This window comes from Rattus norvegicus, chromosome 9, assembly GCF_036323735.1.
Source record: "Rattus norvegicus strain BN/NHsdMcwi chromosome 9, GRCr8, whole genome shotgun sequence".
NCBI lineage: Eukaryota > Metazoa > Chordata > Mammalia > Rodentia > Muridae > Rattus > Rattus norvegicus.
In genome coordinates, this window is record NC_086027.1 from 99,447,681 (window position 1) to 99,474,541 (window position 26,861).

A 26,861-nucleotide genomic window follows, 5' to 3' on the forward strand; every position below is an offset into this window, starting at 1 on the left:
CTGTTGAAACCCTGATTATGGAAATGCTTGGTATTGCAAGGTCTTTTAAGCCACCAAGTCTGCGGTCACTTGTTTTGGCGATTATAGAAAATACAGAATTAGAGGTTTGGGGCCAGGTGGCAAATTTCAGGGGAAACTGGGGCATCATGCTGTAGCAGGAAGCTTGGGAGGAAGCCTAGGGACTGTAGAGAGGGGAGGCAGGGTGAATGAAATAATGGTGTAGCTGAATTGGGCACTTGTGCTCCCAGACTATGCCTTAGGTTAAAACACTTCCCAGCTACAGCCAATAGCAGTTGTTGCTCCGGAAGCCATTTCTACCTCTGAGAAAGAGACAGTGCCTGAGGATCACAAAGAGGTTGGCTCTGGGTTGGAGGAGCATAGAACTGGAGCTCAGTCGGTGGCTTCTGACCTTGAGTAGGTCCTGGGCCCACTGGCACATTTATTCCAGGTCACTTTGCAAAAGGAGTAAGGCCTCCACTTTGACCAGGGGCCTGTGGAAAGAGGCAAGTGCTGACATCAGAGCGAGATACTCCTTCAAGCAGTCCCTGGCTAACGCTCTCGATGGAGGCATCGGAGCTTTAGTGCTTTGGCCTCTAGATAGTGATAGAAGTCACACAAAAGGGACCATTAGGTGTCCCTCTGGAACTCTACACTAGTTAGGGTTGAAGAAAATAACCCCAGGAATGATGTTTCCATTCCCTCGGCTGCCCACAGCTCAATCCCAATGCTAAGATTGAGTTGCATAGATTTCTAACCTGGCATAGAGATGAACCCCAAAATGCTGACACACTGGGGGACCTGAAGCTTTTGAGAAAGACGTTCTCAAAGGCATCTTTAAGATTGTCATCTTGGGGTTGGGGATTTGGCTCAGTGGCAAGCACAAGGCCCTGGGTTCGGTCCCCAGCTCCGGAAAAAAAAAAAAGATTGTCATTTTAAAGTGTGACATCTAAAGTGTCATGTCAGTCTGACTGCTTGCAGCCTGGTGAAAACCATCTGCTTTGGGCTCTTGGAGGGAAGGGGGCTCTCTAATGGTACCAGGGATTGCTGCCAACTGACTATGGGTATCTATCTATACTACATGCCCATCCTATCAAATTCCCGAGGAGTCTGACCTCCAGGGTCTAGCCCAACCTCAGGCCCAAGGCACTTTCACAGCAAGCACTCCCTCTCTTTACAGTGGCACCAGGGGAAATGCCTACCAAGAAAAGTGACAAGTGGGTCCACCAGTTGGCTCAGCTAATAAAAAGGCTTCCCAAACAACCTGAGGACCCAAGTTTGATCGTGGAAAACCAACCCCCAAGTTATCCTCTGACTTTCTTATATACGCCTATACGCGCATACAATATTTTTAAAAAGGAAAAAAAATGGCATCCTGAGAAAGATTGACATCTGCACCACACTCATGAACCTGAGGCCAAGCCTTTGAGAGACACTTCCAAGGCAAAGAGCTAGTAACTAGTCACCAATGGTAGTCCTGGGAGCTCAGGAGAGAACAGTACAAGGACAGGCCATCTCCCTGTGGCTTAGTTACCCTGGAGACAAACCCCATGCTAGTGGAATCGTCTGGACACATACTCCAGGCCAAGTGGGAGAGCCCAGAGGACCGGGCCAGCAGGTGGGGCCACACGAATGCACTTAGTGTTGGATGCAGTTGAACAGTCACACATCTGACACAACAACGGCACACCAGGGGCGACTAACTCCAGAGTTCTTTATTTAATTGGAACATCCGACGGCAACCACATTCACACACACAACTGTTACAAACAGGGAGCACCTCTCAGTGACTGCGGAATATGCTTGCCTCTCCTGGTCTCCTAGCCAGAGTAGCAAATCTGAACTTCTATTCAGGTCAGGACTGCTATGGCCTGTGTGTCCCTGCCCAGGACACTCATGCTCAGCCTCAAGATTGGCCACTTCTGCCCTAGATCCTAGGGAAAGGTGAACATGAGGGAGTCCTGGTAGCACTACAGGAGTCTCCCTTCTTTCTGTAGTGTCCTCCCCCACCCCCACCCTGGCCCCCATCCAGAGCTCTAGGGTCCATGAAATTGATTCCCTCACAAAATAGTGCTAGGGACCTGCAGGGGCTGGTCATCAGGGTTACCATACAAGCCATCCATTCATTGGACAGTGGGGAAGGCATATCTGGGGGTTATCCTGGGCTATCTCCACCTCATCTGATAGCCAAGAAGGAAGCAAACTTAAGGATGGCAGCCCACCCACCATTCACAGGTCCCTGGTAAGTGTTGGTCACCAAGGTCTCCACACACTCTGGGCCCGGCGAGCTGTGGTCAGGATGCCTAAGGATGTGGGCACCAAATCTGGCCCCTCGGCAGGCACCCGGTTTAGTTCAGCCTCCGGGATCTCCTCTAGGTCAGAACACAGGTCGTCCCCGGGACCTGGGGGACTGGACAATGGGGACTCTGGGGACCCTCCTGGAGGCCAGCTGCTCCTCCCAGAGCCTCCGGGCAGCCCAGCTAGGGAGTCCCCCAGCAGATCCCGAAAGCTGCTACCCTCGCGCAGCGGCATGGACTCTAGCAGGTGGTTCAGGAGTTCAGCTGAGACAGTGGCATCGATGGCTTGGCACGTGGACACGAACGTGTGCACCTCATGCATGCATTGGATGTAGCCAGCAGCGAAGCGCTCGCTTGCTTCAGCCTGCAGCTGCTCCCGCTCTGTGCAGGAGGGTGGGAAGAAGAGAGCGGCATCCCGCACAGTGAGCAGTGACTACTGTGGTTCTGACGATCCGCTCCGCGGGTTCGGGGCTCACCCAGGAGACGCATTAACGTGTCCTGCTCTGGGGGGAGCCCTCACCATGTACAGGACCGAGGCTCCGGGAGCCGACGTGTCCGGCTCTTGGATGGCAGGCATGCCCGGTCAGCGCCCCCGCCCTCGATCCCCGCCGCCACTCACCGCGAGCCCGGCCTCGCAGAGCGCCCTGCACGCGTCGCACGGTCAGCTCCAGCACCTCGGCGTTCTCTAGCTTGGCCTGCACCTGCGCAGAGGGTAAAGGAGTTGAGTTCGGCTGTGTCCGGGGCGCACCCTGAAGACCCCCCCGCACTCTTTCCGCCGCACCTCGGTGCCCGCTAGCAGCAGCCGCAACTCCTGAAGACTCTCGTTGATCCGCGCGCGTCGCTTCTTCTCCACCAGGGGCTTCCGGGCCTGTGGGAAACGGCTACTGAGCCCCTGGCCCGTGCAGCCTCCCGCAGGCCCATCCACCCGCAGCCCCTGTCCGCACCTTGCGGTCCCCCCGTGCTTCCCAACGGTCCTCATCCTCCTGGCCTGCACGGTCCCTGTTGGGCGCCTGGGGCGGAGCCATGGTCCACAGCGCCCGGAGCCCGGCGCCCAGCGCCTTAGTGCAAACCCCTCTGCGAGGTAGGTCGCAGCCCAGAGGCCTCACTAGCTATCCCCAGTCTTCCGCCCCGTGGGGCCCCGCCCCTTTTATAGCAACTTATTTACATATCAATGCACCGATTGGCTGTGTGTGATCGGAGCGGCCAGCGCGAGGCAGCCTACAGCCAATGAGAGCCGCGCGCTTTGTTAGGCTCCGGGGGGTGTGAGGGGGGCTCTGGCAGCTGGCGGGGCGGAGCCCACAGTCCGACCTCCTGCCACTTACTCAGGGGTTGGACTCCTGGGCAGTGACCTCCGGCTACTCTCCTGCTGGTGTGCTTGTACTTCCCTCCGCCGAGTTTTGAGCCCCAATCTTCCAACCTGTAAGCCCGGGGTTAGCTATACATTCTTCGGTCCGTACATCTATCCATTCCTCCCTTTCACCCACCCCTTCACCCATCCATCCTTATGGCGCATTTGCTTCCCCTGGTTCACCAAAAGTGCTCTCCAGAAAAGCGCTCCAGTCCCAGAGCCGGTTTCAGTCAGGGCATTGCCAAAGTCAAGTCCATGCCCTCGGGACCTGGAAGGAGCTTCGGGTCACGGGTGGTGAGAGTGCAAAGTCCAGGGAAAGTGGGGGCCATTTTAGCAGCAGGACCAGGATCCTAGTGTGGTTTTTGAACTCATGAGGACACCTATAACTTTCTTACTCCAAGGTCCTCGGTCGTTCTTACTGAACCTCTCTTTCTCTGTGTTCTAAGTCACACAACCACTACCTTGTCTATTCTAGCTCCACCCCCGACCGCCCCCTTCCCCCAAGCTTCTCCTTCCTAGTTCATCACCACGTACCCGCCTAAGCTCCTCTTATTCCCCTCTAGTCCCTCCGCACCCCCATCCAGTGGTCTCACATATCCCTGTCCCTCAAGCCCACGCTCACATCCCTTCCCCGCGAGTCCCCTTAGTGTCCCCCACCCCCACTCAGCTCCTCCCCCTTCCATCCTTGGTTCCTGCAGGCCAAGGCTGCCGTCTGGCCCCGGTAACTTGATGCCCGTGACAGTTGGCAGCTGCAGCCGCTTCGGCAGAGAAAAGCGGCAGCCCGGCCAGGAGCGACAGGTGTTGGCCGCGCCTTTGTCTCGCTGGCTTTGTCCCGCAGGCTGCAACAGGCACGCCTGTGTCCGCCAGACGCCCAAGCCCCGCGTCGTCGGCGGTCCATCTGCCGGCCCTGCCTTGCCGCGGGAGGGCTGTGTGTGTGTGTGTGTGTGTGTGTGTGTGTGTGTGTGTGTGTGTGTGTGTGTGTGTGTGTTCGTGCGCACGCTCCCCCCCCCCTCCCGGCAGTGCCCTTGGAACCTTGGAACCCCTGGCCCTGCTCCAGCTTTCTTGGATTTCTGCTGCTGCCTTAGAGCCAGCCTTTACAGACTTCATCCTTAGGCCTGGACACCGATAAGCACCATTTCAGTGGCTGCCTGGGCACCATTCAAGTCTTGGTAACTGGTGCTGCTGGTGCTTCAGTCAGCCTGGCTGGAAGACCTTTGAGGGAGAGAAAGGACAGGCAAAGACTGTTGGGCAGGGAAACCCCTTACCCTCCTAAAGATGGGTCTGGCAGACTCCCTGTGGCTCCACTACAGAGGAACCTCCAAAGGCTTCAGTTCAGGTAGGATAAATTGGGAGAGAGGTTTGAAGTTTGAAGGTCTCCAGAGTCACCTTACTGGTGACCCACTCCTGCCCTCTCACATTTGCCTCTGTGTGCTGGTCCCAGGCATGTCCCCCAGCTTATTACTAGGACTGTTTTGGATATTACCAACATGCTAAAAAGTTTGCTTCTTTTCCACCGCCCTCCAGAGGCTGCTGAGGGTCCTCCACTTTTCCTGGTAAGAATCCTAGGTGGGCATAGAAATGATCCCAGTGGACCCAGCCATAGCTGGTTTGTGACTTTTCTGTTTAGAAATCAGCTTCTAGTAAAGGAAATTACAAAATGATTACTTTTAAGTTTCCATTACTTTGAGGTAGGCAAAAATAGCCTTCGGTAGTATTGTGTGCGTATCTGTGTGTGTGTGTGCTCCTAGTTTACAAACTGTGTTGTACTTCTCCCTGTATCCAAATGAGCAAGGCCAAGAGATAGCTCCTGTTAGTACTACACAAGGGCTCTGAGAAAAGGCTCTTCAAAATACCAGTAGAACACCTGACTGGAGAGTTAGAAGCAGGGGGCAAAGAAGACTCAAAAAAGGCAAACTGTGCAAGCAAACAACGAAAACCAACTAAGAACTCCAGGGAAAACAAAGGTACCCACGAGGAGAAATGTAAGCTTAGTCTGTTCCTAGGTTTGAGAATCAATTAATTATGGACAGCAAAGTTTTGTCCAACACTGTATGAGTTGGGGTGTGTTGCAGAGTGCTGTCTAGAATGGAGAGAGAAAAAGACTAAGCACTTGGGGGCTCAGTGTAATTAGGCATTATCCTTAGAAGGAAAGAGTAGAGATAAGGCAGGGCATGGGTCAGGAAATGTTTTTTTGGGGGGGGGGTGTTGTTGCTTGAGGTCCCATCTGCAAAGCTTCAGTTTATTTTAGTGAGTCCATTGGTCAGGTGGCTAGACTTCCAGTCCCAGCAGCTTGATTACACACCCCATCTTGAGCTCAGGAAACCCTCTTTCTCCTGTCTATCTCCCTCAGATAAACTACTGGTTCTTGCCATTTGTCCCCTGGACCATGTCCTACCTTCAAAGTTTGCCTGTGTGCAACTTCCTTAGCATTAGGGCCTTTTGATCCCCCACTCCCACTCCCCACCCCCAGACAGGAACAGAGGCCAGCAGAGTCTAGGCAGGGCCATAGTGGCCACAGGGTGACTAGTTTGTAGCAGAAATAACAGGCTGTAAATCCCCAGAGGGACAAAGGCGGCAGCAGGCTTGCAGACTTCCAAGCGCTTTGTGGGCAATCTGCCCAGGAGACTCAGAGAATTTCCTTTTGGTTGGAAGAGAAAGGAGAGGGGCTGTCCTTTGGGCAGTAAAGCACAATTAGAGTCCTCCAAAGGAACTCGGTGAGACAGTCCTACCTGCTATGAGAACTTTGTTCCAGACCGCACCAGTGCTCACAGTCAGAAGACAGGTTCAGAGCACTCAGAAGCAGAGCATGAGGCCCAATGTCATGCTGCCCCTCTGCCTAGGTCCCTGGGATCCTGGTTTGGAGAGAGGAAAGGGAAGCAGGCCTCTTCAGAGTAGCTCTTATAAGCTGTCAATCAGGAAAGGCCAAGGCAGGAGGCCTGGGTCCCCAGTGATATCTATGTAGGTACATTCTAACGGTGTATAAGTCCTTTCTAGCCTGGTACTCATCTGATTTCTCTGCAATCAGCCCTGAGGCCAACGCACAGGCAAACAGCCAAAGGCAGGATTAATGGGAAAGTGAGTGCCGGGGGTCATGCTAAGCTGAGGGTCAGTCCAGTGAATCCGCTAAACAACCATATGCATATACAAAGACATCAAGAGAAAGGGATCCAAGGATGCCTGGCCAGATCTGCATTGTGGGAAATTCCTGCAGGGTTTGAATGGACCAAGGAGGATGAGCATGTGAGACACATAGATAGGAGGTGAGCCACCAAAGACCACTGTGCAAGAGAAGTAATGAGCTGGCCTTGGGGCCTAGAGAGTTCCTAATGTAGCATCTTTGAAGTTCTTAAAAGTGTTTTTTGAAATGTCATTCTTTTTGGTTTATTGTTCTATGTTAAGTATATATACAGTACTAGGGTATATATAGGTCAATGGTAGAACACACGCTTAATTTGCATGAGGTCCTGGGTTGAATCCACACTGTCTCATCAATCAGAGCATACAGTTGAAAATAAAAATATACTTGCTTTATTTAACAATTTTCTAAAAGGCAAAAAAGTCATAAAAAGACACAAGCAGTCACACAAATATATTGCACTGGGTGAAGGTACGTTTGGTTTGCGCATGAACAAACCGCTTGTCCGGCAAGGCTCACAAATCATCGCACAAACTCTGAGAGCTTATTTACATTACAAAGAAGGCTCAGTTTCAAATAGAGAAAGTCTCAGGACACCCGTGTAAGCACACATTCTAAAGAAAACAGGACTGGATGCTTGGCATCTTGTAAACAGATTCACAAAATTATCCTAGGAAGTCAACTTCTTAGCAGTTAACAATCAAGGAATATATATTAAATAATCATAAAATAATGCTGATGGTAAACATTCAAGATAGTAGAGAGAAGGTTTTGGCAGTTTTGTGTTTAAGTAACAAGCGTAGGCTTAGACCACCATCTATCTACTCTTAGGCTCTGACTGGTCAGAGGCAGCTGTCTGTAACATTGAATTTCCTTTAAAACATGGCTACTACCTGATCATTGTGAAAGGTGGTGTTGCTTTAATAATAATAATAATAAAAATAGATTTCTTGTCTTTATGAAAAATAGGGGTGATATTCAGGCATCAGATGGCTTTCCCATGAAAACCAGCTATAGTAGGAACACCTTTCTAGTAGCCGCTTTAGACTCAGGAAAGTCTGCTTCCTCTGCTCCAGACTTTGTCCATGTTTTAAGTCTAACAGTTCCTCACTGGTGATGTCTCATTCCACCAGGGGTCACCAGGAAGCATGTCGGAACAATCTTTGGATGTCTGATGCAGCATAAGGTTTTGTAGAGCTGGGCAGAGAGGTCCCCTTCTCTCCATGGGTTCCGGTGGTCTGAGGACCAGCAGCACAGACAGATGTGACAGAGAACCAAAGCCACAGGAGCTAGGAATATATATATATATATAGTGGGAGGCTGAGCTCCCTGCAAACTGAAGAGCTCAGGGTGACAGTGTGGGTGCCCTCTCCCCATGTTCAGTGGCTGCTTTCTGCTGGAAGCTGAAATCTGAGAGTCCAACCAAAGAACAAATATATGACCGCGTCCCCAGCAGCAACAAAGCTTGGCTTGCAGAGGCCACCAAACAGACAGGGTGACATGGCTGAAGCCACAGCTCTCTCTGCACACTGGCCATGATGGTCTAAAAAGGATCCAAGAACGGCACAGAAACGTACAGTGTGGGTGCTAGTCTGATGGCATCGGTCACAGACACCACTAAGCTCCATCAGTCCAGAGTAGGCATTTCAACTCTGTTGATGAACTGAAGCCAGGTCCGACTGGAATGCTGGCCACCACAGGACCTGAAGCAAAAGCTGCCACACCATGCTCCAAACCACATAAGGGAACGCACTGAGAGGATGTCAGGAGGGGTGGTCTCTCTGCTTGGGAGATAGGATCTGATACAACCACACCATGGGAAAGTTCCAGAAAGCAGGCCCTTGGCTGAGCCTCATGTGGCTTCCCCGTTATATGTCACATCCTGGTGATCTGAAACATCCTGATGTTTCAGGACAATCCCCAGGGGTAAGAGGACACTGGTACACTGGAAAGAGGTCTCATGGAGGTCAGGGACTTCTGACCTCCAGATGACACACAGATGGTCTCAGTCTCCTCAAGTCCAATGACGAATCTCACCCCATCCCCCAAATTCCATATTTCTATTTTAATACAAAAACGTATTTCCTCCTAAACCTCCCCACAGCTCTGTTCCACCTTCAGAAAACTATGGTGTTTTGTTTTTTTTTCTAAAACAAAAGAAGCAGTGAAGGTATGGGTCCATTTCGTTAGAAACACAAGCTCTTCCACCTCTTCCGAGCACCGTCTAATGTAGACTTCTGGCCGGGGACGGGGTTACGTCTGGGCCTCCTTCCTAGGATTGGCCAGCTGTCCGCTCTCCTCCTCTTTGGCTTCTGAGGTATCACAGAGTCCCAGGGAAGGACTGTCTTCCTCATATGGCAGACAAAGGTTGCCTTTCTCCTCACTTTCACAGTAAACACACCCCTTCAGAGAGAACGAGTCACATCAGCAAGAAGTAAGCAGCTGAAATCTTTGCTGTCACGCGCACTCAGCAGGGTAGGGTGGAAGGTTAGCCATGCACCCAGAGGTTGCTGACCAGAGAAGCTAGCTCCTGGTCACCAGTCCCTTTCCAGGGACGTCCAACAAACGTGTTCCATGGCACATACAGACACAAGTGAGGAGGGTGTGCGAGTGTGAGAGATGAGTATGGGGAAGAGTGTGGGTGGCCAAATGACCACAATGTCCTTGCCAAGGCCACTCCTCCCTTAACAGGTAGAGCCTCGCTCCACTCTCCTTAAAGAGCACTCAGGGGCCGTGCTGGAGGTGGTGAGAACTGGCTTCTGTCTACTGTTAAAGTTGAGTGGTGTGGTCTGCTGATGAGCAGGAGGAGGAGAGGCATGCTGGATGGCCCTGAAGTTAGCGGCTTGGAAAGGTGGGCCTCCATCCAGCAGGCTGGGAAGGGCACGGATACGGCTAGTGCTTGGTGCCTAGCTGTAGTTGTAGGTGAGGGGAGACGATCAACAAGGGAGCTCACAATCAGCTGAGTACTGGGAACTGGGAGGCCAGAGGAATGCCTGGTGCCCAGAAGCTGGAGCTCTTAGCATCTGGAGACAGTGCCACGGCTGAGAGCCAAGGCCCAGACATGTGAGTGGCTGCCCTGGTGCCACTGAACTTCAGTGGCCCCCACTGCCTGCAAGTCAGCAGATGGCTGCAGAGGCCTGAGGAGCACATATGGTTCCGGAATTTTAAGGCCCAGCAGCCATGGCAGGAAAAGCAAGGTGGACAGAGAAATGTCTGTGCTGCTAAACAGAAATCAGAACGGTGGAAAGGGAAGTCATAAATTTCAGCACGTTGTTCAAGTCAGCCACTTAAACCCTTGGAAGGAATCACCCCTAAGGGTCCCTAGACCCCTTGCTCCTTTTTATGGCAGCATCTTCTATGTAGCCAGATTAGACTCAGACCCTGCAGTCCTCCTGTCTCGGTCTCTTTGCTGGGGTGACAGGTGTGGGCTACCATGTTCAGCCCGACTTGTAACCTTGGCGTGCTATGTGAGAAGGAAGATTTTGCAAACTTACTGTTACGTCGATGGCGGTAGGCAGACCCCCGGTGTGGACCCACGGATGAACCTCTCGAAGCTCTCGCCTCTGGCCCTCCGTGAAGTGGGGCTGGGACCTCTGCAGCAGCTTCAGCTTCTCCTGGTCCTCTTTCAAGACCGCCTGGAGATCCCTTCAAGACGAGTTAGGTACAGGTGAGTGCCACAGGCTAGGGGGACAATACACTCATTTTCTGTCACTTCTTTTTCAATAGCAACACTGAAGTAGTAGATTATCCTCCAGATAAAGTAACTGTATCTCTAAATAGTAAATATTCTTTAGTCTTTCTCTTAAAGAAAATCAAGGACACGATTTCAGTCTTTCTGAGGAGCCTGGCATCTTCAGGTGCTGTCTGGAACTCTGGGCTGGCTCTCACTGGTCAGCCTTGGAGACTTAACCATCTAGACTCTGGGACCACGCTGTCTCTTTCCTGGGCTAACACCAGCCTGGAGCACAGCTGTCTCCTACTTGAGGTCTGGGGCTCCCCAGCCATTCCTCCTGCTTCTCTGACCAGAGGTCTGCTGCCTTTAGGAAGCTCAGGGGCTCTCTTCCTTTCTCTTAGCTCCCTATCTGGCAAAGGCAGTGACCTCACCGGCTTCATAGGGGAGTCTGGCCTGCACTCAGAACCGGGACAGGCCCAGGGTTACCACAGACATGGGCTGATCATCCGACTTGACCCTTGATTTTTTTTTTTTTTAAACCTCAGACAGATACACATCCCATTTACCCCTAAGGTGGCTGAGGTAACACAGCTCAAGGGGCAGCACTGAACCCATGTATGGCACAAGTGGAGTGTGCCACTGGCAAGAGGTTGGTCTCCAGGGTTCTAACTGCTCCAGGGCAGTAGACAGGCTGCTGCAGGTCCAGTGGGGCCACAAAGGAGAAACCTCGTTCCTCTCCACTGCCTCTGCTAAGTCTAGATTAATGCTCCATGGGACATCCACCTGCATGGATGACCTTGGTGTTGGAAACTCCTACCCAGCCCTCTAGGCTTCCCAGGAAGTGCAACAGTTACCGGGAGGGCAGCTGGTATGTCATCATGATATTGTCGTCTGTGTTGGCCATCAGCAGCCAGATGGGGTCCTGCAAGACGTACTTAATGAACTGTTCACTCTCCTCCGTGTCTGTGATCATTTTTGCTTTGTGATTATTCTCTGAAGAGTCAATGCTTCCAAAGTATTTGCTGGTGTGACTTGTATCACTGCTGCCTTCAAATACAGGAAATGCCAATCGTTATAACCTTGACATTAGAAAGCAACTCTTGCACAATGTGCTTATGTGCAGCCACAACGGCTGCGGAGAGTGGGCTTACTTAGGTAGAAGCAGCCTGTGCTGGCCCCCTTCCCCTTTGTTCTCCAGTTTTAATGATCTCGGCGATTCGAACGTAGGATACCTGCTAGCACAGTGGCAGTGACTCTTGCCTGGTGTGAACCTGAGCTCAGGCAGGGCCTAGTCTTGGAGCCCTGACTTTGTCCCAGGTTCTCACTGTCTGTGGAGAAGAGTCCTGAGAGGGAGTTGCTGGCTCAACTTGTGCTCAGCTATTGCCCCTGGGCAGAGAGGCCCAGGAGCAGGTTAAGGAGAGCTCACCTTAGGGCAGAATGGGCATCAGGATTTTGAGGGTGGCCTTGTCCCTGGAGGCTCAAGGACACATGTGGATGATCCCTCGCAGTAGTGGTTTGATAGTTATTTCTGCATATGTGTGCCCACTGCCCAGGGAATCTACAGACTGACCCAGCAATGTAACCTCTTCAGTGACACAGGAATTGGGAGCTAACAGCTAGGACCCCGAATTCTGACGACTGGGCAAGAGGAGCTGCCACGAGAATCTCCTAGACTGGCTAGCATACACCTGTGCCCTCAGCACAAACATACCTGCCCCACTCCGGGATGTGTCACAGCCCAGGGAGCTGGAGCCCAGTGAGTCTGAGGTGGCAGATGCCCCGCTTCTCGACAGTGCTGAGCCGGTGGCTGAGCAGAGGTCCTCGCCCAGGAGGAGGTTGAGCAGGTCACTGGAGGTGGAGATGGCATCACTGTTCTGGGTGTCTGAGGGCTCACTGCACTTTAGGGACAGGAGACACACTGCTGACCATAGGCTTTATAGTGACAGCGCACGCAGCACACAACATGCAACAAGGTGGGACAGAACCAAGGGAGTGCAACGGGTGCTTTCGGGCAAAGATCAGTTACAGGGCACATGCCTTTCCTTTATCTGTCAGGCAAGCAGATTTTGTAGTTATGGGGAGAGGGCAGCTGGTACTTTAAGAATACCACCCAATGACATGTGACTTTGGGACAGTCACAACAGATAGCTTGGACTCCAGTGGAAAAAGAACCATGATGCTCTTCAGCTTCCCAGGCAGCATGGCCATGACATGCTACCCATGGCCACCCATGACTGAGGCTCTGAGCCCCAGTAGGGCTGCTTGGCTTAGGAAACACCTGAGATCCTAGTGTCTTAGAAGGCAGAGAGGCTCTGGGAGAACCACTGCCCACTTATACATCCCCATGTTCTAAACAGCAGTGCCGACACCTTGTGATGGCAGTGGTCATTCCCGGAAGCTCAGGCCACACTGTGCCTGGGGCTGACCTGGGCTGCAGCTACTGCACAGATAGATTTTTGGAAACCATTACTGGAAAAAAGCCCTTGGCACCGTCCTTAAGGCTCTCGGGGACAAATACTCAGGCACACTGGCTCCTGAGCCAAAAGCAGAGATCCTCTCTCATCCTTGTGAGCTCCCGGAGCCTGGACTCCAGTGGGCAGGATCCTGGACACTGCAGGCTGGAGCCTACCCCTTTCCCCGTGCTGGGTTTCATTCATCTTTGTAGACCGGCCAGACAAGGACATGCTTTTAATCCCTGCACTCAGAGCTGAGGCAGACAGATCTCTGTGACTTTGGGGCCAACCTAGTCTACATAGCAAGTTCCAGGACAGCCAGGGATAGAGTCAGACTCTGTCTCAAATGAAAAACAAGCCACAAAATCTTTTAAGACACATTAGAAGCGTGAGGCCCATCTGGGCAGTGGTGGCGCTTGCCTTTAATACTTTGGGAGGCAAACACTGGCAGATCTCTGTGAGTTCAAGGCCAGCCTGGTCTACAGAGTGAGTTCCAAGATAGCCATGGTTACACAGAGAAACCCTGTCTTGAAAAATTAAAAAGAAAAAAGAAACACCAGGCCCATAAATGCCACCCAAAGGCACACACTATTCCTGGTCCTTCCATTTGCACTGTCTGTCACCCTCATTTGCTCCTCACAGAGCTCCAAAGACTGTTCCATGGAATGACCTCATAACCATGAAGTGCACACTCCAGAAAAGACATCCTGTAGGATGGACTCAGGCTGGAGGCTGCCAGGAAGCCCTCAATGCAGCAGTCCCTCTGACATACAGGTGTGTGCTGACCGCCATGTGTAGGGCCTACTGCCCTGACAGGAAAGGGGCAGAGCAGAGAATCCTTACTGTTGGAGGTGCCTTTGGCTGCCGGTCCCGAGATGCGCCAGATGTGCAGTCCAGACCAGAAGCTGCTGTCCCCGTGGTCCCCAAGGTCCCTGCAGCTCCAGTACTACTTTCAGGTGCTTCCTCTAGCTGAAGCAGGTTAAGCTGTAGGGGACTGCTGCCTCGGGACTGGAAGAGTGGCGGGGAGGCTCTGCCCAAGGCCACTGTGCCAGCCGGGGGGGTGACTGGGCAAGCACATGGCTGCCTGAGCATCGAGGTCCGACTAGGGAACTCAGCCTGGGAGGCAGGAGTTATTTCAGAGGCAAGTGTGGGATGGGCCGGAAAGTGAGGCTGGCTGGGGAAGAAGGCCTGAGGCAGGTTTGGGGTTGCTGGTGGAAACGGGTAGCTGGGTAGCATGAAGGCCATGACCGGAGCCAAGGGGGCAGCGAACGGCAGGGGCTGCACTGCGAATTCAGGCTGGGTGCCCATAGGCACAACAGGCATGGTGAAGCCGGTGTGGGCGGCTGCAGGTGGTGCCACCACCGTCCCTGGTGTGGATACTATTCCAGGTGCCGGGAACACAGGTAGTGGGTAAGCTGGCACTGGAGCAGGGAATGGTGCAGAGGGACAGCTAGACTGGGATGTGTCAGAGGGCGACCAGGCTGTGGCATTCAGGCCCACGAGGGGAGGTCGGTGGGACACGGGTCCCCCAGACCCTGTGCTCTCAGAAGAGTCTCGAGTCTTGACACGCTTGGACTTCAGTTTCCTGTTCTTTCCAGTTTTTTTCCAAGATGATTCTATTCCAGAAGCATTTCTTAGTCCTGGGGCAGCCGAAATGTGGAGAAAGAACTAGAGTTAAGATTGCAAAGTGGCTACAAGCCCTACCGTGTCAACTCCCAGGGGCTGTAGAATGGTGGCTCAATTCCACAGCCCTGGATACAACGCTCAGGTTTCCTCAATCCACGGCCAGTGAGAGGAACTGAAGCAAAGGAGTAGGCTTTTCATAAAACCAAATTTTATCAACCTGAAAGTGCATCTTTAATTACAAGGCCATGTCCTACCTGTCTTCTTGAAGTTCCACATCCTCTCTCTTATAAGTTCTATGTCCATGGAGAGATAAGTTGAAATGGGCCAGGAAATTTCCTCCCAGCCTCGCTCTCACAATGCTAAAAGGTGCTCTGAGGGCTGTTGAGGGGGGAAAGACGCTAACAGTCTAATCTAGCTGTGAACTCTGTGAACTCCAATAATGACCAGTGTGACAAGATAGCCCAGAGAAAGAGTGGCATCATTGTTGGAGGGGAGGCCAACCAGCGCCCCTTTCTGGTGAGATTTAAGGCCCCTTGCCCAGGAGGAAAGGCGTGTCTGATCCTGTAAATCTGGCCAAGAATCTGTTATGGGGGAGATCATAGGTCCCAGGAGTAATCTACCACCATTATTTTGCTAAGCACACACAGTGGCAAACTGACATCTAAATTCCTATCTCTGTACCCGCAGATGAGTGCAGTTTGTTACAAGTTGTCCAGTACATGGTTGTTAGCACAGAAACTCACAGCTAAGCGTCAGTGGAGCGCTCAGCCACAATGGGGCGTCCACATCAAACCTTACCCCAAGGCTCAGAACATCAAAGAGAGGTTAGCAGACTTTAAGAGCCAGAAGTTGGGCAGGACCAAACGAAAATAGATCTTCTGGAGCTGACAGGACCACTATGCTCATGAACTTAAAGCAGCTGGGATTGCCTGTACAAGATCAAGCCAGTCAACAATTTATCATGGAGGCAGAAGGGGCTCATGGAACCCAAACCCTAACTGAGGAGCTCTGGACAGTTGATTGTTTTGGAGGGAGGCAGAGCATGTTTTCTTTAAAGGCGTGGCCCACAGGTGGCCAACTACTCTCACACAGATGGTCGCAAAGCTACAAGTACATGAGTAACAGAAATTAGACTGAGAGGAGGGTGTGGGGTGTGGGGTGTGGATCTGGGAGCAGGTAGCGGGGATGAGTGGGTGGTGCGTGTATGAATATAAACAGTATGTTTTATGGAATTCTCAAAAATCTATTAATTGAAAAGAAATAAAACAAAAAAAACCCCAAAATCTTGCCTTTTTATGCTATTACCTGATATTTAGAAAAAATACATATTGGTGTGCACACCCTAAATGGCAGAATGGCTGGTCCACTTAACCTACCACTACTGTTTCCTAAAGGGATGATATATGTTCCAGTGCCACAGGGGAGCTTGGTGTGGCTGCCTGGATCTAGAGCACCCATGAGTCCATGTTGAGGGTTCAGTTGCTGCCCCTGGGGGATGGAGGTGGAGCTTTTAGAAGGCTGAGCCAAGCTGCTGAGGACATGCCCTAAGATACTGGACTCACTTCTTGGCCTTGGAGGCGAGCAGCTCTTCAGTCAGTCTCCTGCCATGGTATGCTGCTTTACCCCACAGAGCCGAGCAACTGTGGCCAGAAACCCCCGGAATTGGGAGCCCAAATAAACATGTTCCCCCTATAAGTTGTCACAGTGCTGGGAAGCTGGCCAACAGTCACACTAGCCCAGGAACACATTCCATTGTGTATTCCCACTGCCTCCCTGTGGCGCAGCCCAGGAGCCTGTTTTCTTTCCATTTCATCAGAATAACAGGCATAAGGCACAGTATGCAGGAGGCATCTGTGGGCTTGTGCCAGGGCGGGCCTCACACCTTTCTTACATGGTGAGACAAACAGCCCAGCCAAGCCATTGCTCTGCTCTAGATTCTGTCTCTATTTGCTGCTTTTCCTCCTGGAAATGTTTCCCTCAGAGAGAAGAACAGTGCTCAGTATGGGCTGTTGTCAGGACTTTCTGGAAGGTTGTGTGATCCATGTCATGTGCACACTGCAGGGTCCCGGAGTGTGGGAAATGGAGCCACGTACACTTGTCTGCTCGGGATGGGACGGGCGTCCTTTCATTCCCACTGAGGCTCCTGTATGTGGCAAGACTTTGTGGGGAGGGGGCTGGAAAGAGGTGAGAAGGAAGCCTCAGAAAAGCAACCCTGCCTGCGTGTTGCTCAGAAGCAGAACAGCATGCTTGTTGAAGACAGTTCAATCCCTACCTTCGAAAGTAAGAAAGACAGAAGAAAAGATATGGTCTTTAAAAGAGGTCATAGTCTCCTCAGTTCCTTTCAGTGTGTTTGTGGAGCTGGTCTAGTGGTGGGTCTCCTGGGCTGACTAGCTGTGATCCTGGACCAGTGCTCCAGAGCAAGAGGAGAGCTGGTATCTCGGGGGCCAGTGTGGCCCCTGGCCTCTGAGATACAAAAAGGAGGTTTGGCTTAGGAGCCAGGTGAGTGGTGTGGCTGAGCCAGATCCCATCATGAGTGCGTGGACAGATGACCAGACTCAAGGAGCAGGTTGCTGTAACAGAAAGCCCTCAGACCACCCAGGGACTATGGGTCTGAAGAACAGTTTCATGCTAATGGCTGTGGCTGTGGTTTGGATGCACAGGGCAGCCCCAGGCCAGGACGGTGGGTCCCCAGGAAGAGGGAAACCATCCCTCCATTCTCGAGAGCTGCCTGCTAAGGGTTTCATGGTGCAATGCTTATTCTTTGCAGGTTGAACTTACCCCGGGGTCTTAACTGGGTGGGGGGTAGCCCCAGCAACCTGTCGAAGCTAGCCTAGCGCTCTGCAACTATTTATGGTACAGTTCCCTTTGGGACATGAAGCTGTGTTCTCGAAAGAGTTCCCATGCTTCATGGCTACTCCACATGTACACCTCAGACCTGGCACAGTTCAGTGTGTTAGTGCCATATGCAGGCCTCTCAAGCACAGTATGCTGAGCCAGGCCCGATGGCCCACACCTGCAATCCTAGCATTAGGGAGGCTGAGGCGAGAGGATTGTTGTGAGTGCCAGGCCAGCATCACCGGATCTTAGGAAAAAGAACAAAGTGCTTAACAATGCTCAGCTCACCTCGATCACTTGCTGGGGCTCGGGACCGCTCCTGGAGATAGTTCTGGCAGTGAGCCTGCAGGGCACCGAGCCTGCTCACTTCCCTGAACCTCTGCAGGAAGCCCTGTTCCTCTCTCTGGGTATGTGCAGCCAGAACTTCCTTGGTGAGGCCTAGCTTCTGCAGAGACCCCTTTTCTTGGCTGAGGCCACCAGCTGCATCATCCTGGGACTCAGGCCCACTGGCCACATCTTCTACTGTCTCTGCAACAAGAAGCAGGCTCTGGTTAGTATGTACTTGTTAGTGCAACCCACTGTACAGACAACTCACGCCCAGTTGACCCGTGATGCCCACAGCTGGCAGCAACATTCCCTGGGCCTACTTTAGTTTTCCAAGAGTCCCAGGAGGCAAACAGAGCCCTGAACATCCACTGGGTCAGGTATCAGGACTATGAATAACAGGAAACTGGGAGCTGTGGGCTTCTACTCTGGGCCTGAAGACATTCCAAAGCTGCCTTCAGCTTTGATACACAAGGGACAGAGCCAAAGTGCTACTACATCTTCCAGAGTTCAGAACCACACATGGTAGCCATTGTGATTATGTAGTCTACAAAGCAGAGAGGTCAGAGCACGGTGGCCAAGCCCTTGGGGTACATTGCTTCCCATCGTTCCCTTCTTTGTGGTAACAAGCTTATAATTTACTGTGTGTACATGTGTGTGTACATATGCATGTAAGCATGTGTGCACTCAAGTATATGTGCATGTATGTATACACATGCAGGTGAGGAGGCCAGAGGTCCAACTTGGATGTCCTCTCCCTTGTTTTCCACCTTACTTTTTGAGGTATGAGCTCTCATGGAACCCAGAACTCAGCAGCTTAGTTATATTGCCTGGCAGTGAGCCCCAGAAGTCCCCATCTTTGCCTTCCTAGTGCTAAAATGACATAGGAGGCCACTGCTCCTGGGTTTTTGTGGGTACTAGGGACGGACACTGGCCTCATGCTGGCTCAGCAGGAACATTACCTACTGATTCATCTCTCTGGCTTCAAAGCCTCATTTTAAGAGAACTCAGCCCCAATCAGTCATCTTACAAGGTGTTCTGGTTCTTCCCCCTATGTAGAAACTGGGCCTGCACTATACGGAACAGACACTAAGGCAGACAACTCCCACCAGGTGGCGCCAGAGAACAGCAGAGACTTGGACTTGGGCCCTAGCTGGCCACATCCCACCTCTGAATTTTAAGTACCCAAATAACCTTTCCTGGGACTTTTTTGGTAAGTTTGAATAAACGTAATAGTTCATAGTAAATGGAAGTTCGCATTTTCACTTTCAGTAAAATGTATGTGTACAAGCATATGGTGTGTGCATACACGCTTGTGTGTGTGTGTGTGTGTGTGTGTGTGTGTGTGTGTGTGTGTGTGTGTGAGAGTCTGTGCATGGAGCCGGAAGAGGATGCCAGGTGTCCTGTTCTGTTACTTTGCACCTTATTCCTTTGAGAGACAAGACTGCTCATTGACCCTGGGGCTAGGGTTGTGGGCAGCAAGCTCCAGAGACCCTCTTGTCTTCACCCTCAAAAGTTCTGGTCTTATAGGCATGCTTTGGTCTTGACCATGGCCTACTTTCTGTTCGAGTGCTGGGGATGTGAACTTTTGTTCTTATGCTTACACGGAAGGTGCTCTTACTCACCAAGCCATCTCCCAGCCTCCAGAGTTTCTTCATGAAACTCAGACTGCTGTTGATATTTCCCAGGGGTCTCTGGTGTACGTACCTAGTTCAGGCTGTGGCTTTTTGTCGCCCACGTGCACGATGGTGCTGCTGTAGCTGCACTGGCTGGTGAGGGACACCACACTCTCGGCCTTGCCCGGCAACGCCAAGGAGCTCAAGTGAGCACTGACCTCCGTGTGGCTGGTCACCTTGGAGGACCGCGCTGCCTCTTGATGAGAGAAAAACAGAAGCAAACACATATGCAGGATGAATACCACTGTCCAGTTAAGGAGCTGCAGATGCAAGGGACCTATGGGGCCGTGGCTGGCTGTACCCCTGCCCCATGGATGCTTGGTCCTGTCCTCAAGAAAAAGGGGAAGAGGAAATGACCAGAGCAACTTGAACGCCACTCTCAGAGCCCACGACATCTGCAGTGTGTGTGTGTGTGTGTGTGTGTGTGTGTGTGTGTGTGTGTGATCTAAACCGGTGGTTCTCTACCTGTGGGTCACAACCCCTTTGGGGGTTCGTCGAATGAGCTTTTCACAGGGGTCACTGGGAAACACAGATGATTCACAACAGTAGCAAAATAACAGTTGTGAAGTAGCAACAAAAATAACTTTATGGTTGGGGCCACCACAGCCTGAGGTACTGTATTAAAGGGTCACAGCATTGGAAGGTTGAGAACCACTGTTCTAGATGGCTGTGGGTCTAGCCAGAGTCCTCTGGTGTGTAGCAAGAATTTCTCCAATAGGGGTTGGGGATTTAGCTCAGCGGTAGAGCGCTTGCCTAGCGAGCGCAAGGCCCTGGGTTCGGTCCCCAGCCCCGAAAAAAAAAAGAAAAAAAAAAGAATTTCTCCAATAGGCAGGAGGCAGGGGTAATCTGGGCTGTCCACTCTGTTCCTTGCATGACCAATTTACTCTCTTGTGCTTCATTTAATAAACAGGACACTCTTATCTCTTCTTTAAAATTTTACCATTATTGCGTGTATGGACTCTTGTGCCACAGTGCACGGGGAGGCCAGAGGAAACTTCCGTGGATCCTGGTTGGATCTGGGGACTAAATCCAGGCTGTTCGGCTGGCTAGCACAGCAACAACCCTTACACACAGAGCCATCTTGCCAGCCCCGTTTCTTTTTCTTTTTGTAATTTTTTGAGAGAAAGTCTCATTTTGTAGCCCAGGCTGGCCTCCAACTCTGCATGGTCCTCTGCCAGCCATGTGCTGAGATTGCTGGGATGAACCACTAAATTCAATGGGATTCCTTTGCGACCCTGGTCAGAATTCCAAGGGTTGAATCGGCCTGAGCTTTAGAATGGCCACAGGGCACACTAGGGCTCACAGGCAAAGGCTCCTCTGTATAGACTAGGAGGTGTTTGCTGCGGAACCACTGAGGCTGGTACAGCCAGAGGAGGGAGGGGAGCCCATGGCTGTCCCCTGGCTACCAGCAGGCTTCTCAGGTCCCCGTTCTCAAAGCTTAGTGCTCTGAGACTAGACATCACCTTGGCCTGCAAGAAGGGTATTTATTGACTTTCTGTTACTTTGGCCATTTAAAAACACTGCTGGTGTATCTACAAAACTATGAAAAATTAATTCAGGGGGAAGAAGGGACACCCGAGGGTTTATGATGGCTTCTGACCCCACCCAGGAGACTTGACGGGGCCACAGGTTAGAAAGCTCCTAATGGAAAATATACCTCCAGAGTGCAGCCCAGGGCTGACCGTGGCCTTCCGGGATGGGATGTTGGCTGGGAACTCGCACTTTCTTTTCAGGGTGGCTGCCTCGTTGCAGCTCTCCAGGTACCTGCATAAAGGTCGGAAGGCATCATGTGGGTGAGAAGGTGGGGGAGACGAGGATACCAATGACAGGAGAGATCAGATGTGTCCTGTGTACCTGATGACACTGTCCAGGCAGCTGATCTGCTGGTAGGAGCAAGGAGGCTGGCTCTTATAGGTTAGTTCCTCTGGAAAGCTAGCCTTGGGTAGGCTGGCCCCCGAGCTGTCCCTTTCCATGGTGGTGACAGACCTCACCTGAGCTGGAGGACTACTTTGCATTTCTGAAAAACACACACACACATACGAATTTTTTCATTTAATACCTTTTATCTGTCAAAGGAAACGTTTACATATTTATAAAGCATTTTTCTCTGCTCAAAGACAGGAGTAAGGATTCGTAATGTACAGATAAGAGACTCTAGTGACAGTCTGCATTTGGAACCCCTGTGGGTCAGACAGCTGGAGTGGGAGCTTAGAGTAACCTATTGCCCACTTGAGGCCTGCTTCTCTCTGGGCTTAACTGCTCATGTCAGGGCCATTCTCAGGACTCAGAGCTCAGGGTGGAAAAGGATGGGTCTTAAAATACTGAACTTGTGGCCAGTTAGATCCCACATGACTTATCCTCCTGGGCAGGGCAGGCTAGACTGAACACAGGCTAGGACCTTGCATGTGTGGCTCAAGAACTTTCCCGTGAACTACCCCTGTAGCCCCTCCATCACTAGATATTTATTTATTTATTAGAAACAAAGTCTCACTATGTAGCCCTGGCTGACCTGGAACTTGTTAGGTAGACCAGGCTGGCCTTGAACTCACAGAGATCTGCTGACTTCTGCCTCCCCAAGTGCTGGGACCATCATACCTGGCTTTCCTTTTCTTTCTTCTTTTATTGATTGACTGATTGATTGGGATATGGTCTCACTAAGTTACCCAGGAGGCAGGCTGACTTTAAACTATGGAACCCAAGCTTGCCTTGACTTTCTGCCTTAGTATCTAAGGGACAATTTTGATGACAATGATCACACAGCAATGGGTGCCCAAGGACTAGGCTGTGGATGCCACTTGTGGCTTGTGCTCACCATGGGAACCACATGCTTGCCCTCCTGAGAGATCTTAAGCAACAAGCGATACTTTATTCGCTGGTGCATGCCCAACAGCCAGCACCTTACTGTCTACTGTAGGTGGGTCTGTTTTTGAGAACTCTGCCAAGGCAAGTGTGTGTGTGTGTGTGTGTGTGTGTGTGTGTGTGTGTGTGTGTGTATGTGCCTGTAGATGCTAGTTTGTACATGCATGAAGTGTGAGCACATGGTTACACTGCTACTTTGCAGAGTGAGATGATGTCACACACTCCTAGACCCATGGCCACAGCTCCCATTACACTCAGTAGGCAGCTCCTAGGGAAAGGAGCCACATACTGCAGCCCTAGTGGTCCACAGTGTAACAAGGGCCTGCTGGACAGTAGGACCTGCACTTGGCTAGACAGAGGCAGCCCTTATTTCTTTGCAGAGCAAGGATGAAGTTAAGCACACTCAGGAGGGGACCTTCCCAGACCTCAAACAGAGCAATAAGCCGGAAAAGCCCGGTCCCTGCCTCTGCCGTCCTGAGACACACACAAAAGAGCATGGGGTGTCTTTTGTTTTCTTTTTGTTGTTGTTGTTTTGTTTTGAGATATGGTTTCTCTGTGCAGCTCTGGCTGTCCTGGAACTCATTCTGTAGACAAGGCTGGCCTCAAACTCAGAGATCCATCCACTTGCCTCTGCCTCCCAAGTTGCTGAGATCAAAGATATAGCCACCACCACCAGGAGTTTTCTTTCTTTCTTAACTTCTTTCTTTCTTTCTTTCTTTCTTTCTTTCTTTCTTTCTTTCTTTCTTTCTACCTTTCTTTCTTTCTACCTTTCTTCCTTCCTTCCTTCCTTCCTTCCTTCCTTCCTTCCTCTCATTTTATGTGCATTGGTATTTTGCTTCTGTGTATGTCTTGTGTGAGGGTTTCAGATCCCTTGGAACTGGTTTGACAGACAGTTATGAGCTGCCATGTGGGTACTGAACCCAAAATTGAAGAGTAGCCAGTGCTCCCGACTACTGAGCCATCACTCCAGCCATGGCTTGCTTTCTTTTTAAAAAGAAGAATAAATGTAGATTTCTTAAGGAAAAATGAGAGTTTCCAAGAGCAAGGGCTCCAAGAGGAGCCAGAGGAATCTTTTTACCTGCAACAGAGGCTTCCTTTTGTCCTCCAGACTCAGGAGAAAAGTGACTTTTGCTTTGACTCTTGCCACTGGTTTTAAAAATTCCCTTGAAGAAAAACAATAAGGAACACGTTATTCATTCTAGGAGACCTTCTGACCGTCCCCCACAGTGAGGGCAGAGAAGCTAACGCAGGGGGTGGAGCGGCACAGAGAGTAACTTAGGGCAGCGTCCAGGGCCCGCACACACAGGGAACGTACTCACTACATTCCAACCCAGATTCGGAAATCCTGAAGGAGCCAGGTGGAGCTGGCGACAACTCCCATGATCCCCATGGGAAACACAGAATAAAGGAATTGCTGAGGCTTCCACACCACCCTCCAATTAAGGTTTTGTTTCCGAGGCTTTGCCCACCTAAGTCATTTTCCTTTATGTATTTAACTACAGGCAGCTGTGGCAACTGGAAATACGAAGCAAATCTCAGGGGAACTGGGCCGGACGAGAAGGCGACTGAGCCACGGGCTCCGGCCACTGCCTGGCTATCACTGCTCGTGCTTTCTAACTCAGGAGTGGCACTGCTGAACTTGCTTTCTCAGGGACAGGAACAGAGAGGGACGTACGGATCTCCTCCAGTGAGACTCCTCTTGACCATTGCTGTCGCTGGATGATGTCTGGCTCATGAGGTGTTCGTGGGATCCGTTACTGCCCAGGCTCCCATAGCCACTGGAGCCGCTGTGGGGGACAGGCTGGGGGAAAAGCAAACAGATCACGGTAGACAGGGGTAGAAGAGGTCACCACAAGTCAAGCTCAAACAGTGGTCTCAGCCAGCCCACAGTTACTCAGAGAAGACAAGTGCAGGGGAGCTTGAACCCCAAGGTGTCTGGCCTTCATTCTTGGTGTCCTAATAATCTCTGGTGTGTAGTCACCAAGAAGATTCCATTAAAAGGCACATGTTTAGGTGATGCAGGCAGGCCCATGCCTGGAATCCCAGCACTTGGGAGGCAGAGAGGTGGGTGGACCTCTGTGAGTTTGAGGCCAATCAGGTATAGAGAGGGAGTTCAAGGCCAGCCAAGAGCACACGGAAAGACCCATCTCAACATCCCCTTACCCCCCAAAAGAAAACAAAGGGCGAAGATAAAAAGGAACATGTTTGTGAGGGTTTGAATATGCTTGGCCTATGGGAGTGGCACCATTAGGAGGTGTGGCCCTGTTGGATCAAGTGTGTCACTACGTAGGTGGGCTTTGAGGGCTCCTAATGCTCAGGCTCCATCCAGTATGGAAGAGAACCTCCTCCTGGCTGCCTTCCAATCAAGATGGAGAACTTGTAACTCCTCCAGCACCATGTCTGCCTGGATGCTGCCATGTTCCCACCATGATGATAATGGACTGAGCCTCTGAAACTGTAAGCCAACCCCAATTAAATGTTTGCCTCATAAGAGTTGTCTTGGGCATGGTGTCTGCTCACAGCAATGAAACCCTGACTAAGACGATGTTCAGCCAGCTAATTATTGCACAGCTGAGGTCTTTTTCAGTCTATTGAGTTTTAGAAACATTGAACCAATTCAACTACAGTCACACTTTGTATCCTACAACCAAGATGGGGACATCCACTCAGTAGTGGGACTGACTGTGCTTAAACTGATTTTACTGGAGGGTGATGTCACCAAGTCGCCAGGGTTGCTGACGGTGTTTTGGGAAAGAGTAGGACTTACACCAGTGGGAATCACATCAGGACTGAAGGACAGACTGTGGGTATGGACACCCTTCAACTGCTTACTCAACATGATGGTTGAGTCTGAGTCACGGAGGATTCTAACACTAGGAAAACTTGAGGGTGCTTGGTAGTTCTCAGGCCAACCAAGACTATCCAAACGTGGTCCACCTGTGTAGACCTGTGGGGCCAGGCAGAGCAGAGCAGAGCAATGGCGGCTCAACACTCACTTGCATCAGTAGCCGGTGGATTTGCTCTGTGAGCTCCTGAACGCTGGGGTGCGGAGTCTTCTCCTCTGGGCAAGGGGAGGCTGCGAACACATCCTCATTCAAAGGGCCTCTGCATGATTTGAATTTGTTTCCTCAGAAGGGCCTGGCTGGCCTGAACGTGGTACCCACACTGCCTACTGGGGTTGGAATCTCCATCTCCACCCCACAGACCCCCAGCTGCAATAACTTCGTTTACAAGCATTCCTCCCACGTGGGCAGGTCATCTTCTTGCCGGCCACATGGCCAGCGGCTCCCCCACTGGGAGATAGCCTCCATCTTTGCTCTCTGCTGGTGGGAAGTGAGAATAGGCCAGGATCCCCCAAAACCCACAGTAGAACCCTGGGAGCACTCACACCCTGACTTTGTGCCTCCCGATGATGAAGGATATCTTCCTGCTCCACGGGTTGATGAAGCTGGACCAGCTAGTGTCCAGTGTGATGTACTCCCCGTTGCGTGTGCGGAATCGAATGGGAGAATAATCGAAAGGCTGCCCACTGGCCTGTAGGACTAGACGGTAAGAGACAGTCTCAGGGCTGCTGTGTGAGACAGAGCGCAGACACACATAGGCTGGCCAAGGTCACCTCCCCAAAGCCTCTGCTTTCAACTCCTGTGTCTGCTTCAAACCCCAGCAGGGATGGTTTCCAGGAGTGGCAGTTTCATCTCCTACATCAAGATGCAAATCTCTCAGTGCTACCCACGTCTCCAAGGGCTTGTCTTGGAGGGGTCCTGTGCAGTCTACTCCCAAGGATGGTCGAAACCTTCCTGCCCCACTGCTTAACTGCTCTCCTCATACTCATGGACACCAAAACTATAAATGGGTCACCAAAAACCCTTTGAGTTTTCTTCCCCCAGCCTGCCCATAGCTGATGGCACCAGGTCTCATCAAGGAAGCAGGGCAGCTCCCAGGGCGCAGTATTCCCAGTGGGTCCAACCCCTCTGAGCGCCAGAGCACACAGGCCTCGGGGCTTAGAGAAGATGACCTACTCTTCTTGTGGATGGCGAGCATCAAGGGCCGGTCGCTGGGGTGGAGCTGCACGAGCACAGGGGTCTCGATCAGATCCTGAGGTAGATAGCCCAGGAGGGGGACCGCCCTGCAAGGCGAGGGACACAGGCAGTCAGCGTGGAATACAAGTGTCAGGCAGAGCCGGCAGATTCTGAGGGAGGGCCATCCCAAGGGCACCTCCTCATCCAGAGACAGACGCAGGCGCCAAAGTCCCCCCAGATGGAAACATGGCAGAGGCAGGGGCAGGGAGTCTCAGCTTGGCAGCATTCCAGCATCCCTTCAGTGTGACAGTAATGAGGCTGGAAGCTACAGCATGGTGTTCAACCTCCTAAAAGAATACATCATGACATATTGGTCTCATTTTGATATTGACCAGTTTAATATGAATCTCTGTTTAACCAGTTCTGGCTGAAAGCTGTCTTTTCTAAGTCAGAATGTCTTCCTTCTGTCACTTTGATGCCACTTTGACCCCCTATAGCAGGTCGTTTCCTGTGGCTCCCCGACAAGTCCCCATGACTGGCTAGAACCCTTGCTCCAGTGCCTGTCTGTGCTTCTGTAAAGTGGAAGTCCCTTGGTGCTTGGGGCTGGTCTTCAAGTCA

The 26,861-nt window shown here is 51.6% G+C and overlaps 2 protein-coding genes and 1 long non-coding RNA gene across 11 annotated transcripts in view; 1 reads left to right on the plus strand and 2 right to left on the minus strand.

Annotated features, from left to right (window-relative positions):
- Positions 1-1,694: 1,694 nt before the first annotated feature.
- Positions 1,695-3,663, minus strand: Hes6 (hes family bHLH transcription factor 6). Of its 4 annotated transcripts, none has more exons than XM_063267319.1 (4): positions 3,617-3,663; positions 3,076-3,162; positions 2,914-2,995; positions 1,695-2,675 (listed from the first exon to the last, which is right to left on the minus strand). In XM_063267319.1, exon 4 carries the CDS (start codon positions 2,614-2,616, stop codon positions 2,251-2,253), a length of 366 nt encoding a protein of 121 aa, XP_063123389.1. In that variant the 5' UTR covers positions 2,617-2,675; positions 2,914-2,995; positions 3,076-3,162; positions 3,617-3,663; the 3' UTR covers positions 1,695-2,250. The 4 variants fall into 4 exon arrangements, with proteins under 4 accessions (XP_063123389.1, XP_063123390.1, XP_063123388.1 ...); XM_063267320.1 differs by lacking the exon at positions 3,617-3,663 and adding an exon at positions 3,239-3,439 and having other exon boundaries at positions 2,954-2,995; NM_001399167.1 differs by lacking the exon at positions 3,617-3,663 and adding an exon at positions 3,239-3,416 and having other exon boundaries at positions 1,703-2,675.
- On the plus strand, positions 3,579-24,712 carry LOC134480412 (uncharacterized). 2 transcript variants are annotated; one of them, XR_010054870.1, is made up of 3 exons: positions 3,579-4,978; positions 18,749-18,902; positions 23,727-24,712. It is a non-coding gene; the product is annotated as an uncharacterized LOC134480412 (long non-coding RNA). The 2 variants fall into 2 exon arrangements; XR_010054869.1 differs by lacking the exon at positions 3,579-4,978 and adding an exon at positions 10,308-10,445.
- Positions 7,148-26,861, minus strand: part of Per2 (period circadian regulator 2) — a 42,242-nt gene continuing 22,528 nt past the window's right edge. For 3 of the 5 annotated variants that reach the window (XM_017596618.3, XM_006245476.5, XM_063267668.1), the window contains 14 exons: positions 26,244-26,350; positions 25,613-25,766; positions 25,221-25,329; positions 23,900-24,025; positions 23,303-23,387; positions 21,220-21,382; positions 21,023-21,129; positions 19,397-19,561; positions 17,654-17,893; positions 13,748-14,544; positions 12,163-12,349; positions 11,306-11,498; positions 10,273-10,423; positions 7,148-9,181 (listed from right to left, as the gene is read on the minus strand). In XM_017596618.3, coding sequence (XP_017452107.1) covers positions 9,032-9,181; positions 10,273-10,423; positions 11,306-11,498; positions 12,163-12,349; positions 13,748-14,544; positions 17,654-17,893; positions 19,397-19,561; positions 21,023-21,129; positions 21,220-21,382; positions 23,303-23,387; positions 23,900-24,025; positions 25,221-25,329; positions 25,613-25,766; positions 26,244-26,350 — 2,734 coding nt within the window. In that variant the 3' untranslated portion in view covers positions 7,148-9,031. Of the gene's footprint in view, positions 9,182-10,272; positions 10,424-11,305; positions 11,499-12,162; positions 12,350-13,747; positions 14,545-17,653; positions 17,894-19,396; positions 19,562-21,022; positions 21,130-21,219; positions 21,383-23,302; positions 23,388-23,899; positions 24,026-25,220; positions 25,330-25,612; positions 25,767-26,243; positions 26,351-26,439; positions 26,591-26,861 lie in introns of all 5 variants that reach the window. The other 2 variants (XM_039084160.2, NM_031678.2) reach the window with 2 other exon arrangements.